The sequence below is a fragment of the Odocoileus virginianus genome, chromosome 23 (assembly GCF_023699985.2).
Source record: "Odocoileus virginianus isolate 20LAN1187 ecotype Illinois chromosome 23, Ovbor_1.2, whole genome shotgun sequence".
In the NCBI taxonomy this organism is placed as follows: domain Eukaryota; kingdom Metazoa; phylum Chordata; class Mammalia; order Artiodactyla; family Cervidae; genus Odocoileus; species Odocoileus virginianus.
In genome coordinates this window covers 52,694,074-52,707,854 of record NC_069696.1, presented here as the reverse complement: position 1 = coordinate 52,707,854, position 13,781 = coordinate 52,694,074, and the positions used below count along the sequence as shown (strand labels likewise).

The 13,781-nt window shown below is 37.8% G+C and overlaps 1 protein-coding gene across 8 annotated transcripts in view; it reads left to right on the top strand.

The window, feature by feature from the left end:
• The window catches only part of CFAP54 (cilia and flagella associated protein 54), a 298,472-nt gene that overhangs the window by 37,136 nt on the left and 247,555 nt on the right, over positions 1 to 13,781 (top strand). For all 8 annotated transcript variants that reach the window (XM_070454137.1, XM_070454138.1, XM_070454135.1 and 5 more), the window contains 6 exons: positions 847 to 1,028; positions 1,111 to 1,267; positions 2,348 to 2,433; positions 4,610 to 4,744; positions 6,173 to 6,323; positions 10,539 to 10,615. In XM_070454137.1, coding sequence (XP_070310238.1) covers positions 847 to 1,028; positions 1,111 to 1,267; positions 2,348 to 2,433; positions 4,610 to 4,744; positions 6,173 to 6,323; positions 10,539 to 10,615 — 788 coding nt within the window. The remainder of the gene's footprint in view (positions 1 to 846; positions 1,029 to 1,110; positions 1,268 to 2,347; positions 2,434 to 4,609; positions 4,745 to 6,172; positions 6,324 to 10,538; positions 10,616 to 13,781) is intronic.

Sequence of the window (13,781 nt, the reverse complement as noted above, 5' to 3'; positions counted from 1 at the left end):
AGAGTGTGATGACTCTGGAGCCATGTCCCTATTTCAGGTCTCCTTTCTGACCTAGTCTGTAATATCTCGCCGTGTATTTCACTAGTTAACTCTTGCTAATTCTCTATTTTTGAGATTCTGGGTGGTCTTTTCCTGACCAAAACTCCTACTCCATACCTAGGTTCGAGGCCCTTCTTATTTGTCCCCAGAGCATCCTGTGTTTGCCTACTAGTTTTTTTTTTTAATTTATTAAAAAAATTTTATTTTTATAGATTTTATATTTTATTTTTATATTGAAAGAAAGTGAAAGTGAAAGTCACTCAGTCGTGTCCGACTCTTTGTGATCCATGGACTATACAGTCCATGGATTTTCCAGGCCAGAATACTGGAGTGGGTAGCCTTCCCCTTCTCCAGGGGATCTTCCCAACACAGGGATCAAACCCAGGTCTCCTGCATTGCAGGTGGATTCTTTACCGTCTGAGCCACAGGGGAAGTCTAAGAATACAGGAGTGGGTAGCCTACCCCTTCTCCAGGGCATCTTCTTGACCAGGAATTGACTTTTTATATCGTATTTTATTTATTCAGTGTGTTTTTGGCTGCTGTGCAGTGTGTGGGATCTTAGTTCCCAGACCAGGGATCAAACCTGAGCCCCCTGAAGTGGAGGCACAGAGTCTTAGCCACTGGACCACCGGGGAAGTCCTTGCCCGCTACGATTTCTTGTTTTCCCCGCCAGAGTGTGAGCTCTGTGAAGGCGGGAGTTGTGTTTGATTTTTACCCTCAGTGTTTCCTGAGTGCCTGACAGTGTCTGATATTTAATGTTTAGTAAATATTTCTTTGCACGAATGACCCCTCTCTTTTCTTTTCTAGTGTCAAATACTGGTGCAGATGGGATACTTGATTTTCCAAAAGCACGTCTTCTGGAACTTATTATAAAAAGGAAGAATCTTATTTCTGTGAATGCTGCCGTGAAATTTATAAAACTAGCTTTTATGTATGAGGAATGGAGTTTATTTGAATCTGCAGCTGGGCAGCTCATTGATTTTCTCCAGGTAGTACATGCAAAGCAATTGCTTTGTTTTTATGGTATTAACATGACGTTGAAGTGCTAATTGTGAGATATACTTTTCTTAGAGGCAGGATGACCCAGAGTCAAAGAAAGCAGAAAAGGATTTACTTCTTCTTGTTGCGATAGAACCTTTGATCAATGTGAAGAGAAACAAAGGTTTGATCTTTCCTTTCGACAACTACAAAGAAGGTCAAGTCTATGTAAAAAAAATTGCTGTTCATGGTGAGTGTTTATTTGCCCCTTTGAAAACTGAAGATGACTTTATACACTCTCTGTAGATGAAGCGAGAGAAAGAATATTCCAGGTAGAGGGAGCAGAAGTGTAAAGGCCCTGAAGTGAGAGCATGCTTGGTTGTTGAAGGAATAGCAGGGAGGCAGGTATGGCTGGAGTGTTCTGGTGGTGGTATGGCCTTGGAGAATGTGGTAAGAACTAAGGTCAGAGGAATAGCTGGGTGCCTGGTCTTGCAGTTTCCTAGGCCTTGCGCAGATGCTGGATTTTATTTATTTACTTAAAAACCTTTTTCTTTTTTTTTGTCCACACTATGGGTCATGTGGAATCTTAGTTCCCTGATCAGGGATCAAACCCACACCGCCTACAGTGGAGGCACAGAACTTTAACCACTGGACCACCAGGGAAGTCCCTGGATTTTCTTTTGCAACGTGGTTTTGGGTAGAAGAATGAGGCTCTATTTTAGCCTGCTGCCTTGTTAATGAGAGGTCAGCAGGGCATCAAATCAGAGTTATCAGTTGACTTTGATAAGGAAAAGTTTGCTGTTCTCCTGTCTCTTTCCAGTATGCAGAGTTTTCCATTCTAAAACTCTTGAAGTTTTAGGAGTTATTGTATATATAAATGAACATCTGCAGCCTCTGTCTTTTAGAGAATTATTTAATACCATGTTTTATGTTTTATCACATGCTTAAGGCATTGCATGGCTGCTCAGTTGTGGTAAATAATTTGTACCAAGTAATGATGCTTTTTTTTTTTTTTCTAGTGGTTTCTGAATAGATATCTTTGTTATTTTTATTTCAACAGTCACAAATGTGTTAATATTATAAACCTTCTCAGTTCCATTAAGGACATAGTTGGTATACAGATTGCAGATAATGAAAATGATAGTAGTCCATTTTAATTGAATTAAAGCCTACTTAGATTAGTTTTCAAATGGAAGCATTTAAAGTGTCTTATTGACATATTTGCCCAGATAGCATTTTTGCTATTTTTGGAGAATTTCAATGTTTCTATGGATTTTCTACTTGAAATTTTGTAACTTTTTTTTTTTTTGCTTCATTTCCTGTACTTTAGATACTTGTGTGAAGTCTTATGGATACTCAGAAGACATTTTCCATTTGGCAACAACCTTGTATTCCTGTGTCTGTGACTCTCCACAGGTGAAAAAGTTATTTTGGATAATTTGTAATAGTGTCAAAAGAGGCTCTTCTCCATAATCTAAAGCCATATTTAAAAATCACAGGAATTTCACCTTGCTGAAATTCTGTACTGTTCAGTCATTAGAATAAGACATTGAGTTATTTCATGACTTATAATTTTAAATCTGTATTTACTATTGTTATCATTTTAGGCATCCACCTTTTCCTTTCTGGGAAATCTCAAGGCTAGCTATATTTCTGATAATGGAGGAAATGAAGCAGTAGTTTTGATGAGAGTTAATGTTCTTAATGAAACCCTGCTTTCCAGTCCCTAAGTGCAAAGCCTGGTTACTGTTTGGAGTCACTTAGCATACAATGGCCAGTATTAAATGACAAGTTGTGGGTGTGGATGTTTAAGTCAAATTAGTGCAGCTCTGGTTTTAAAACTGAATTCCATGGATCCTCAGAGCTTCTCCGAGGTTCCTTAGGAGCCCAACTTTAGATCATAGCACCCTATAACCTTGAGATCCTAATGAAATTTCCTTTGAAAATTTGGTTTTACTGTTATAGAAAAATGTTTGAAAACCACAATTTTGTTCAGGAAAGTGAAACACTGTAAGGGACTTGAGAAGTTCCACTCTTATAATATTTTCTATTTATTAGTTTATGTTATAACCTGTGACAAGTATTTAATTTTTGAACTAAAAGTATTAATAGCAAATATAAGGAGTATAGTGGGCAAACTAAAAACAAAAATTTCCAATCAAGGCTGAGAACGGCATGGAGTTTTCATCTCTCTGTTTTTTAAAAAACCATTGTGTCTTAGTTCCGTTCAATTCAAAAAGCATTTATTGAGCTCTATTATGTTCCCAAGCACTGTACTAAGTTACAAAATAAGTTCAAAATAAGTGTTCAAAATAAGTCTTAGAGCTGCCCCAAAGGAGCTCAAGGTTGGATGTATTTTTTTTTTTGGTTACCTATTTTATTTTATTATTATTATTTTCATTTATTTTTATTAGTTGGATTATTTTAATCATAAACTTACTCTTTTTCTAGTTCAGTTATAATGAGTACCTTTATTTTCCTTTTGAAAAGAGCCAAAGTAACTGAACCAGGAGGAGATACACTCATGTTGGGTCCTCTGTGGAAATCCAGTGTGATGTTCTGTTTAGTTCCATCATGGCTCTCTTCTTATCCGTATCTTTTCCCAGCTCCCCTCTCCTTCTCCCCTCACTAGTTTCTCCACCCCCTGCCCATTCTTTGTTATCTTAAACCAGAGATTTTAAAAAGAAAGAAGTATATACTCTAAATCTGGATGCAACTGATTGGCTTACATAACTTAAATTTGGAACTTTTCTTTCCAAGAGAGGTCAAGTGACTTAGAGCAGTGAAGACTACTCTAGATAGAGCTAGACTGCTTAGGTTTGAATCCAGCCTCTGCTAGTTTATCTTAGGGAAAATGTCAAAATTTGCTTGTGCTTCAGTCTGCATCTATAAAGTGAGGATGGTTGTAGTAGTACTCACTTCGTAGGTTGTTATGAGGATTAAATTAGTTGGTGGATGTCTTAGTCCATTTGAGTTTCCATAATAAAGATACCATACACTGGTTGGCTTAAACAACATTTAGTTATCTTGGTTCTGGAGGCTGAGAAATGCGGCATCAAGGCATCATCTACCTTCTGGTTCAGAAATGGCTGTCCTCTTGCTGTGCCCTCACTTGACAGAAAGAAGGAGTATCTCATTCTCTTTCTGGGTCTCCTTTTATAAAGACACTATTCTAGTTCGTGAGGGCTCCATCCTTATACTTCCCAATGTGTGTGTCTTAGCTGCTTGTCTGTGTCCGACTCTTTGCAACCCTATGGACTGTAGCCCACCAGACTCTGTCCATGGAATTCTCCAGGCAAGAATACTGGAGTAGGTCACCATTTCCTTCTCTGGGAGATCTTCCCAACCCAGGGATTGAACCTGGGTCTCTTGTGCTGCAGGCAGATTCTTTACCATCTGAGCCACCTGGGCACCTCCTATCACTATCACTTTGGGAGTTAGGAATTCAACATAGGAATTTTGAGTTGACCAAACAGGTCAACTGCAGCATGTATGAAGCTCTGAGAATGTTGCCTGGCACACATTAAATCTTATGTTCATACCTATGTATCTTATTGTTCTTATTAATTTACTTTACCACTTTTGCTTTCAGAATGCTCAGCCGGATAAGGAAATCGTTGTGGACATGATAATGTTCCTGTGGCAGAAATGCAAATTAGGGATGCAGCGGGTCACTGTGTCCAGAAATGACTATGCAAAGTTTACCCAGAAGATCAGCACTAATAAAGTATTCCTTTTTGTTTCCCTTCATATGCTTTTTGTTATTGCTAATTTCATTTGTGATGCGCATTTCAAATCTAAATTTTCCCTACTTACCCACCTGCATAATTACTGTTCTTTAAATGTAGTAATGAGGGAACCTTTGCTTTAAGTGTATTCCCTGAACTTCTGCTCCAGCTTAGTTTTGGGAAACAGGGAGGTGTTTCAGTTTTTTCAAGGAGGAATAAATATGGTATGTTTAAGGTTATATGAACTTGAATAAATTCATTAAGATGGTGAATAACAGAAAACAAATAGATAAGGCATTTTAGCTCTCTGGTAGCTCAGACAGTCAAGTGTCTGCCTACAATGCGGAAGACCCAGGTTTGATCCCTGGGTTAGGGAAGATCCGCTGGAGATGGAAATGGCAACCCACTCCAGTATTCATGCCTGGAAAACCCCATGGACTGAGAAGCCTGGTGGGCTACAGTCCATGGGGTCACAAAGAGTCGGACCCGACTTCACTTTTCGCTTTTCACTCTCTGTAATAGTTCTCTGTTTAGACTGAAGAGCTCTCTCGCGGAGGAGGAGAAGGTGGAGCAGGTGGATATTGTAACCTGGGAACTTAGGAGAGAGTGTTTTAACAGTCTGCTGTGACTCTGGAGCCTCCTAAGATTAGCTGTATTAGGATGCATGGACATAATTTTATCATATACTCTAATGAAACAATGATCTGGGCACATAAATGTTATTTTCCCATTTTAACTCCCAAAGTGTGATGGCTAATTTTATGTGCTAAGCTTTGAGGTTATAGGCATGAAAGACAGATTCCAAAGCACCTGGTGTAGAGCCTGAAACACCTACTTCCCCCTCACTATTTGGGAGGACTTTGATAGTGATAGTCACTGCTGCTTTCTGAAGGGAGAATGAGAATTTTGAGGATACAGATAATCTTCACTGATACATAAAAAAGTCAGATGATAAATTTTCTATTATAGCTATAGATATGCAGACTACAAACTAAATAATTCTTCTTCATGAATATGTATAAACAGAGTGATCATTAACTATCATCTTATTAGGATTATTGATTTTCTATTATTTATAATTAAGATCCACTGATAAAAAGGTGTTACTCAGTCGTGTCTGGAGCTTTGCGACCCCATGCACTCTAGCCCACCAGATTCCTCTGTCCATGGGATCCTCCAGGCAGGAAACTAGGGTAGGTTGCCATTCCCTTCTCCAGGGCATCTTCCTGACCCAGGGATCGAACCCAGGTCTCCCGCATTGCAGACGGATTCTTTACCATCTCAGTCACCAGGGAAGCTAGTACCTGTATAACATTATATGATTAGAAGGTGGTGATTTCAAGGAAGTACTCGATTTTATAAAATGTGACTCTTTCTACAATGTAGTGCACTTTCAATTGATTTTACTGTGTATTTTCTCTTTTTAGTGGATTTATCTTCTGTGGCAGATAAATGAAATCATTCACTGCTATAAGATGGAAGATATTGACGTTGTGATGGTGGCAGAGGTCACGTTACGATTAAGTGAAATATTGGAGTCTTTAGGAAGCCCAAGAAGAAAATTTAAAAAATTTCTAGGTAAAATATTGAATTAAAAGGCATGAGGTTCTATATATATATATGAATATATAAGCATAAACTGTAATACTGTTTAACATCTGTTAATGGAAATCATACATTTCAGTATTGTGCTTCATGGATGATTTATAATCAAAGATAGAAGTAATATAGGTTCAACCAAGTTGATGTTAAAAAAGAAAAGGTTATATGCTTTCTGGTTCAGTGGCAAATGAAAATGTTTGCGTCTTCTCCTCACTTGTATATTTCCCTTCTCTGCCCCTCACTGTCCACCTACACCACTCACCCTTCCCCTCCGTTCTTCCTTCTTTCTTCCTTCTTTCCCCTCGTTTTAATCCTACATCCTCTTCTTCCATTTCCTGCTAGAGTTTATGCTTCTTGAAGGAAGAGAATGTATTCTGGTCACCATAGTTTGTGACACCATCATGCTGCCTGCCACAGAGGAAGAGCTGGAATGAGTGGATCCTTGTCCTTCTACCTTTTATCTCCTTATTAAGTCTCTTCTCTCTTGATTCCCTCCTGTGAAAATTCTTCTTCTTTCTTCCTTTGTCCTGTTTCTTCTTTTCTTTTTCCTCTTTATCTTCTTCCTCTTTTTGCCCCCTTCTCACTCATTCTCCTCCTCCTCTCCCTGTCCAATCCCTTCCCGCCACTATTCTGCTCTCCTTCCGGGAGGTGCCTTCTCTCAGAGGATGCTGTGACCTCTTCATTCTTTCTTCCGCCTGTGATGGAGCCCCAGAGTTGTCTGTGTCGTCAGGTAGCTCACATATAGAAAATGAGGTAGAGGAGCATAGGGGCGCCTGCTTTCCTGTCTCACCCCTCTTATAGTGTATGTGTGACATCTGAGGGGTTCGGTAATAAAATAGTTATTGTAATAATTGTTCTCCCAAAGATTCGCTAATCTGGCTCCACCTGTTCTCCATTGTTGAGCTCAGCTTTGCAGATGGGATTAGATAACTATGGTTCTCAAAGTTTGCTTGATAGAAATATCACCTGGAAATGTGTTAAAAATATGAGGCTCAGTTCTATTGCACCTCAGCTAGTATGGACTTTTCTAGTCTTGATTAGCTTACCAGGTGATTTTGATACACTTAGAAGTTTGAGGATCACTGGTCTCTGGCTAGCTAACACTTTCAATGACTTGAAGTCATATTTTTTTCTAACTTGATAATTTTTGTTTTGTGTTGGGGTATAGCCAATTAACAATACTGTGGTAGTTTCAGGTGAACGGTTAATGGACTCAGTTTTGCATATACATGTATCCATTCTCCTCCAAGCCCCTCCCGTCCAAACTGGCACATAGCATTGAGTAGAATTCTAGGTACTAGGTGATAGGTCCTTGTTGCTTATCCATTTTGAATATAGCAGTGTGTACATGACCTTCCCAAACTTCCTAACTATCCCTTCCCTGCCCCAGCAACCATTAGTACATTTTCTAAGTTTGTGAGTCTTTTTCTTTTTGTTAGTAAGTTCATTTGTGTCATTTCTCTTTAGATTCCACGTATAAGGGGTGTCATATGATATTGGCCTTTCTCTGTCTTGAAGTCATACTTTTTGACATATCCTGTCTTAAAACATTTTTCCTTTAAAAAATTTTTTATTATGTAGAATTTCGAATAGAGACATGAAATAAGTCACTGCGCACTCATCATCCAGTACCAGTAATTATGAACATTTTGCCAACCTTATTTAATCTCTCTTGGCAACACTTTCTTTTTTCCTGGAGAGTTTTAAGGTAGACAGCATGTCGTTCACCACCAAATACCTCAGCATATACACATATGTGTGTGTGTGTTGGTCTATCTAACAGAAGGTTTTTTTTCTTTTTACACAACCACAATGCTATTAATACATTATACCTTACAAAATTAGCAAACATTCCTATGCCCCTGATTGTATTAAAATCTCTTAAGTTGGTTTGTTTCAATCAGGATCCAACTGAGCCCATACATTTTATTTTCCATCATGTCTCTTAAATCTCTCTCTGTAACCTATAGTCCTCCTCTCCTTAACCCTGAAGAAACTGAATCGTCTCCCTGGAAGATTTCCCACATACTGGATTTGGCTATTTGCGTCCTTATGGTGTTATCTTGTTTCTCTACCTGGTAGTTAGATCTATCAGGCTGGTTATATTCAAGTGATACATTTTCAAAAAGTTTTCTTGTCAATCTTATTTTTTTTGGCAAGCGTATTTCATGCATACTCCCTGTTGCATTGAGTCAGGAAGTATGTAATACCTGATTGTCTCACTTGTTATGATACAAAGATTTGCCAGCAAGTTCAGGTGTTGTCACCTTGACCTTTTTCCTGGATTGGTTTCCCCAGAAGCAGATTCTGAGACAAAGAGTTGAGTGTAGCAGTTTATTTGGACTGCTATCCAGGGAAGCAGGGTGGTGGAGTGAAGCGAGACAGAGGAAAGGAAGCCAGTACAGGGTACCGGATGTTCATGAGAAGGCTGCTGTTGTGGGTATAGGGCTCATTCCCACAAGGGGCTTCCAGAAGACTGTATAGAATGTGCCTTAAAGAGCTGGGAGGTTGGGGTGTTTGTTCGACCATTATCTGTCATTGGTTGAAGGCTACTAGAGTAGGGCTAGAGGGAAGCCAGAAGGGGCTTCTGACTTCTATCATCTCACCCGTAGTTATTCTGTTGATTTCTTAAGTGCAGAACTTGCTTCATCAGCTATTTGGTTAATCTGGTTATTTTTAATCTTGTGGTAGACACTATATTTGCTACCAATATTTTATAAAAGTAACTTGAAGCCTTAGATGATTTGTTCTTCCAGGGAAGATTTATGCTTGCTTTTGCCAGATATATGAAGGCAGTGCAACTCCAGGTTCCCATTAATCCACTTTGAGATATTAAGATAATTTAAATTTGAGATGCTCTTTATTCAGCATATTTTCAGTTACTCTGACTCCTAGGATGTAGCCCCTTCTGGCTTTTCACCCTTGGTGGGCCCTGGATACCAATCTCTGTTGCTTTAGCTCCTCAAGGCTGTCAAAGCAACATTCAGCTTCTCAGCTTACCTTTCCAGAACTGACGAAAATCTTCGGAGGGAAAAGTAGCTCAAAGGACATGCTCTAGGCCCCTGGCTCTATTCCCAAGATCCAGGGGATACTCTCTTTCCAAGATACTGGCTATGTACTGATATTTTCATTATTTTCTTAGCTTGCAGATAAAAAAAAAAAGCCCTGTATTTTTCCAGCTTTTCCAGCCAGGGGAATGTTTCCAGAATATCTGTTACTACAACCAAAAAGTCTAATGATTGCTTTTAGAAAAAAAAATATCTATTTCTTATTAAATTTTATTGTTTTGTTTACTTTGGGGAGACTAATGTTTTATTATATTTTATATTCTTTAATTATGGATGGGCTCATACAACTGACTATACTGATCCTTTGTTAAAATATTTGATTTCTAAAAATGTAATCAATATTAGAGCATGATCCATTTGTAAGTTTGAAAACATCTACATTTATGTCACGAGCAGTTGTTCCCATTTAGATATGTAAATTTTTTTTCCAACAATGTTATTCTTATCATCTTATTGGCACATAAAATATGAAGTATAAGTCATTCTTTCTAAGTTAATTATGATAATCTGCTTTAAGATATTTATTAATATTAGTCTATTAAGTAATTCATTGTTTAATTGGAATTACTGAAAAATTTTTAGACCGGGAAATTAGCATTGTCATATACATTTTTATTATTTGTATTCCTTTAATTAAAGCCAGACTTCTCTGACATTTGTCTAAATTTGCTGTTATTTTATGTATGCTTTTCAATGGATTTTCCATAGAATATAGAGAAAGACAATCTCTTTACCATAATATTACCATGCTGATGACCAAAATTTTTGAATTGGTTTGTTGTATTACAAAGTGCTCTTAAATTTACTTTTATAAAGACAAAATATAACTAGCTGGAAGAAATAATTTGGTATGCAACTTCTAAGTGTTGAATCATTTCTAAACTCATGAATAATTAAAAAGATAACTAATTTAGTATAATGTTTTTTTATGATTATGATTCACTGTTAATTGCCATTTTTTTCTGTCATCCTTTTATTTCCTCTGGTCCTTTTTCTCTCCATTTCTTCCTCTCCTACTCACTCCTTCTCTTCCTATTTTTCCTTTCTTTTATTCTCTTTTTCCTCCCTCCCTCCCTTCTTTCTTCCTCTTTCCTTCCTTCCTCTCTTTCTTTCTGTTTTTCAGATGTATCTTTAAGGAAGGGGACTAGTGAATTCCTTGGGGCTCCGAAAGGGAGCATAGATATTCTTCCAATAATAAAGGTAAGGTACTGCAAAATATTTTAGAAAATACAGTTAAAAACATTTAATTTTAAATGTTTTAAAATTTAATTTTTTAAAAAACCATTACATCTGTAAATGTATAATGGTTAGTTATAGAAGTAATTTTGAGCATTTAATATCTGAGAAATTATGGTTTCTATATACATTGAGAACTGTAGGAATATTTTTCTACCTTTTGTTTTTACTTTAGAAAAAAATCCAATCAGCTTCAAAAATAAGCTAGATAAAGGGTCTTAGAAGGAGTTATAGTTATATTACTATTGATATTTTGAATGTTATATTTCATAGACTCACAGAGCAGGGATGTCCTCCTTAGCACTTACCTGCTTTATGAGTCCATGAGTCACAACATTCAAAAAAAGTAGCTCACTTTTTATCTTAGTGCTGTGTTTGTGAGGTTGATTTGTATAGTCACAGTGATCATTTTCACTACTACATTTTATTGGATCAAGGTTGCACAGCTAAGTGAATTTGAAGTTAGAGTGTTTCCTTCAAAGTTCAGGCATTTAGCAATTATGCTATGCTGTCCATTGATTTAAAAAGTGTCTTCAGAATATTTGTATAAAGTATACTTTTTTAATACACAAAAATGCAAGTGCTAAGAAACTGGGTATAAATAAAATATCATAAGTATATCAGAACTTTCTTGAATATTACATTCATCTCTAATAAAAGGCTTCAGGGAATGCAGTTTTGAATTTTCTGTGCTGTATTGTGTCTTGAGAGTTGAAAAATTTGAAATTGACAACAGAGGAAGTTTGAACTGCATAAGAGATTGAGGGGGCATAAGAGCTGTCTACCAGTGGCTTTTCCAGGGATCATTTGCAGTGCTTATTAAATACGTAGCTTCCTATTTTCCATTTTGGACATAGTGAATCATGATTTCAGGTATGAGATTCTCAAAAGTTTGTAATTCAGGTTTAAGGTTCTTAAAAGTTTGCCAGGTAGATTCTTAAGGAAACTGGAATTTAAGGATTACTTGCTTAGAGTGCTGGCACTTATTCTGAGAGGCTTTGTACAGGAATAGGTATACTAGCAGAAGTTACAAAGTACTAGATTTTGACTTGGATAGAAAAATTCTGGCGATTAAAGGCGCTAAATGAAATGGATTTCTTAGAAAGTGACCATGAAGAAACGGAAAATCATTTATGAATTATTGCTACTGTTTTTGAATTAGAAAAATGCACCCTTTCTTTGATATAATTTATTGCCATCTGCTAGGAAATTTTCAAAATAAACATAGAAGTCTATGATGACTACAGTGTGAATAGCACCTCTAAACTTGTGCCATATGCTACCTGCTCAGTTATATGGGAGTGTGTGGTATATGGAGTAGGGCTTCTTCACTGATATGGCGTAAGGGCATAGCAGTTGATATTGGGGGACTTGGAGTTGAATTCTGACTTTAATGTTGACTGTGTGATCTTAAATAAACTAATCTGTTTGAGTATGTGTCCTCCTTTGTAAGATGATAACAATAATATCTATTCTACTGGTAGTTTTTAAGTGGTTCTGTCCAAATGAGGTGTTGGTAACACTGTGGCACATGGTGGCAACTCAGGTTTTCTCTTACATTTCACAAAGGGCACTGAATCTCAACCTAGAGTCTCAGAGCTATTTGGAAGGGAGTGAAGTGGGGAGGAGTGAGAATTTATAGAAAGGAAAGTCCAAAATCCATTTGCTCACCTAGCAGAGTCTGCAGGTGGGGTAAACTGTGTATCTTGCATGTTCGTTGTTCATGTTCAGCCCCTAAGTTGCATCCCACTCTCTGCAACCGCATGGACTGCAGCACTTCAGCTTTCCCTGTTTTTCACTATCTCCTGGAGTTTGCTCACACTCATGTCCATTGAGCTGATGATGCCATACCATCTAGCCATCTCATCCTCTATTGCTCCCGTTTCCTCTTGTCCTCAGTCTGTCCCAGCATCAGGGTCTTTTCTAATCAGTCAGCTCTTGGCATCAGGTGGCCAAGATATGATATCTTGCATATACACATGCAACTATTTAAAAAATACATAGGGTACTATTGTGATTATATTTTTTAAAATTTACTTTAAAGTTTTACTGAATTCATGGCTATTTTTGACAAATGGATTATAGTGTTAGTTGCTTAGTCATGTCCAACTCTCTGTGACCCCATGGACTGTAACCCACCAGCCTCCTCTGTCCTTGGAATTCTCCAGGCAAGAATACTAGGGTAGCCATTCCCACCGGAGAATAATAAGTACCTCATAGGATTATGGTAATTTAAAAATTAGTCCAGATAAAGCATTTAGCCTAGCACTTGGAACACATTTTAATTCAATATTAGCTGTAATGATATTACAGTATTAGCTGGGCTTCTCTTGTGGCTCAAATGGTAAAGAATCTGCCTGCAATGCAGGAGACCCAGGCTCAACCCTTGGGTTGGGAGGATCCCCTGGAGAAGGAATTGGCAACCCACTTCAGTATTCTTGTCTGGAGAATTCTATGGACAGAGAATTCCATGGACAGGCTATAGTTCATGGGATCACAAAAGAGTCGGACATGACTGAGCAACTAACTTTCATTTTCACTAGCTGTAACGTTAACAAAACTGACGGTGGTGGTGATGACGATGCTAGAATGTGTGTGTTTGTTGGGGAGGTCTTTGAAACCTTTTGGTGTTAAAAGCTGTGCTTAGAGACTTCTGTTTATGGCTAAATGGGAAACTAGATGACTGAAAAAAGCTCTTGCTGCAAAACACCTGGAAATTTTGGAGAAAATTGAACAAATATCTTCAAGCACACCACAGAGTTCACAGGAAAGTAAGGTAAATTCCAGGAGCCAAAATAAAAAGGAGAACTGAAAACCAGAATGGTCAGTTTATGAATAGATGCTGCAGTAGGCTGTTGGTCTCAATTACAAAGAAATTTAAATTCACCACCACCTAGGGGAAAGAGATGAGCCTTGGACACGTGAGAGATGGGGCTTACAACTCAGACTCACACATTTAGTTAGAGCCCACAAGACTTATCCCAGGAAAAGGTCAACTAGAAAAGCATCTGCCTATTTGGTAAGGAGGTTTCTCAGTTTGGGCATTGAGAAGTGATGTAAACAAGAGAAGGGCTCTCTTCCTAATAATTTGGGCGCCCTCATGTTGGTCTGTCATTCAAATTTACACTGC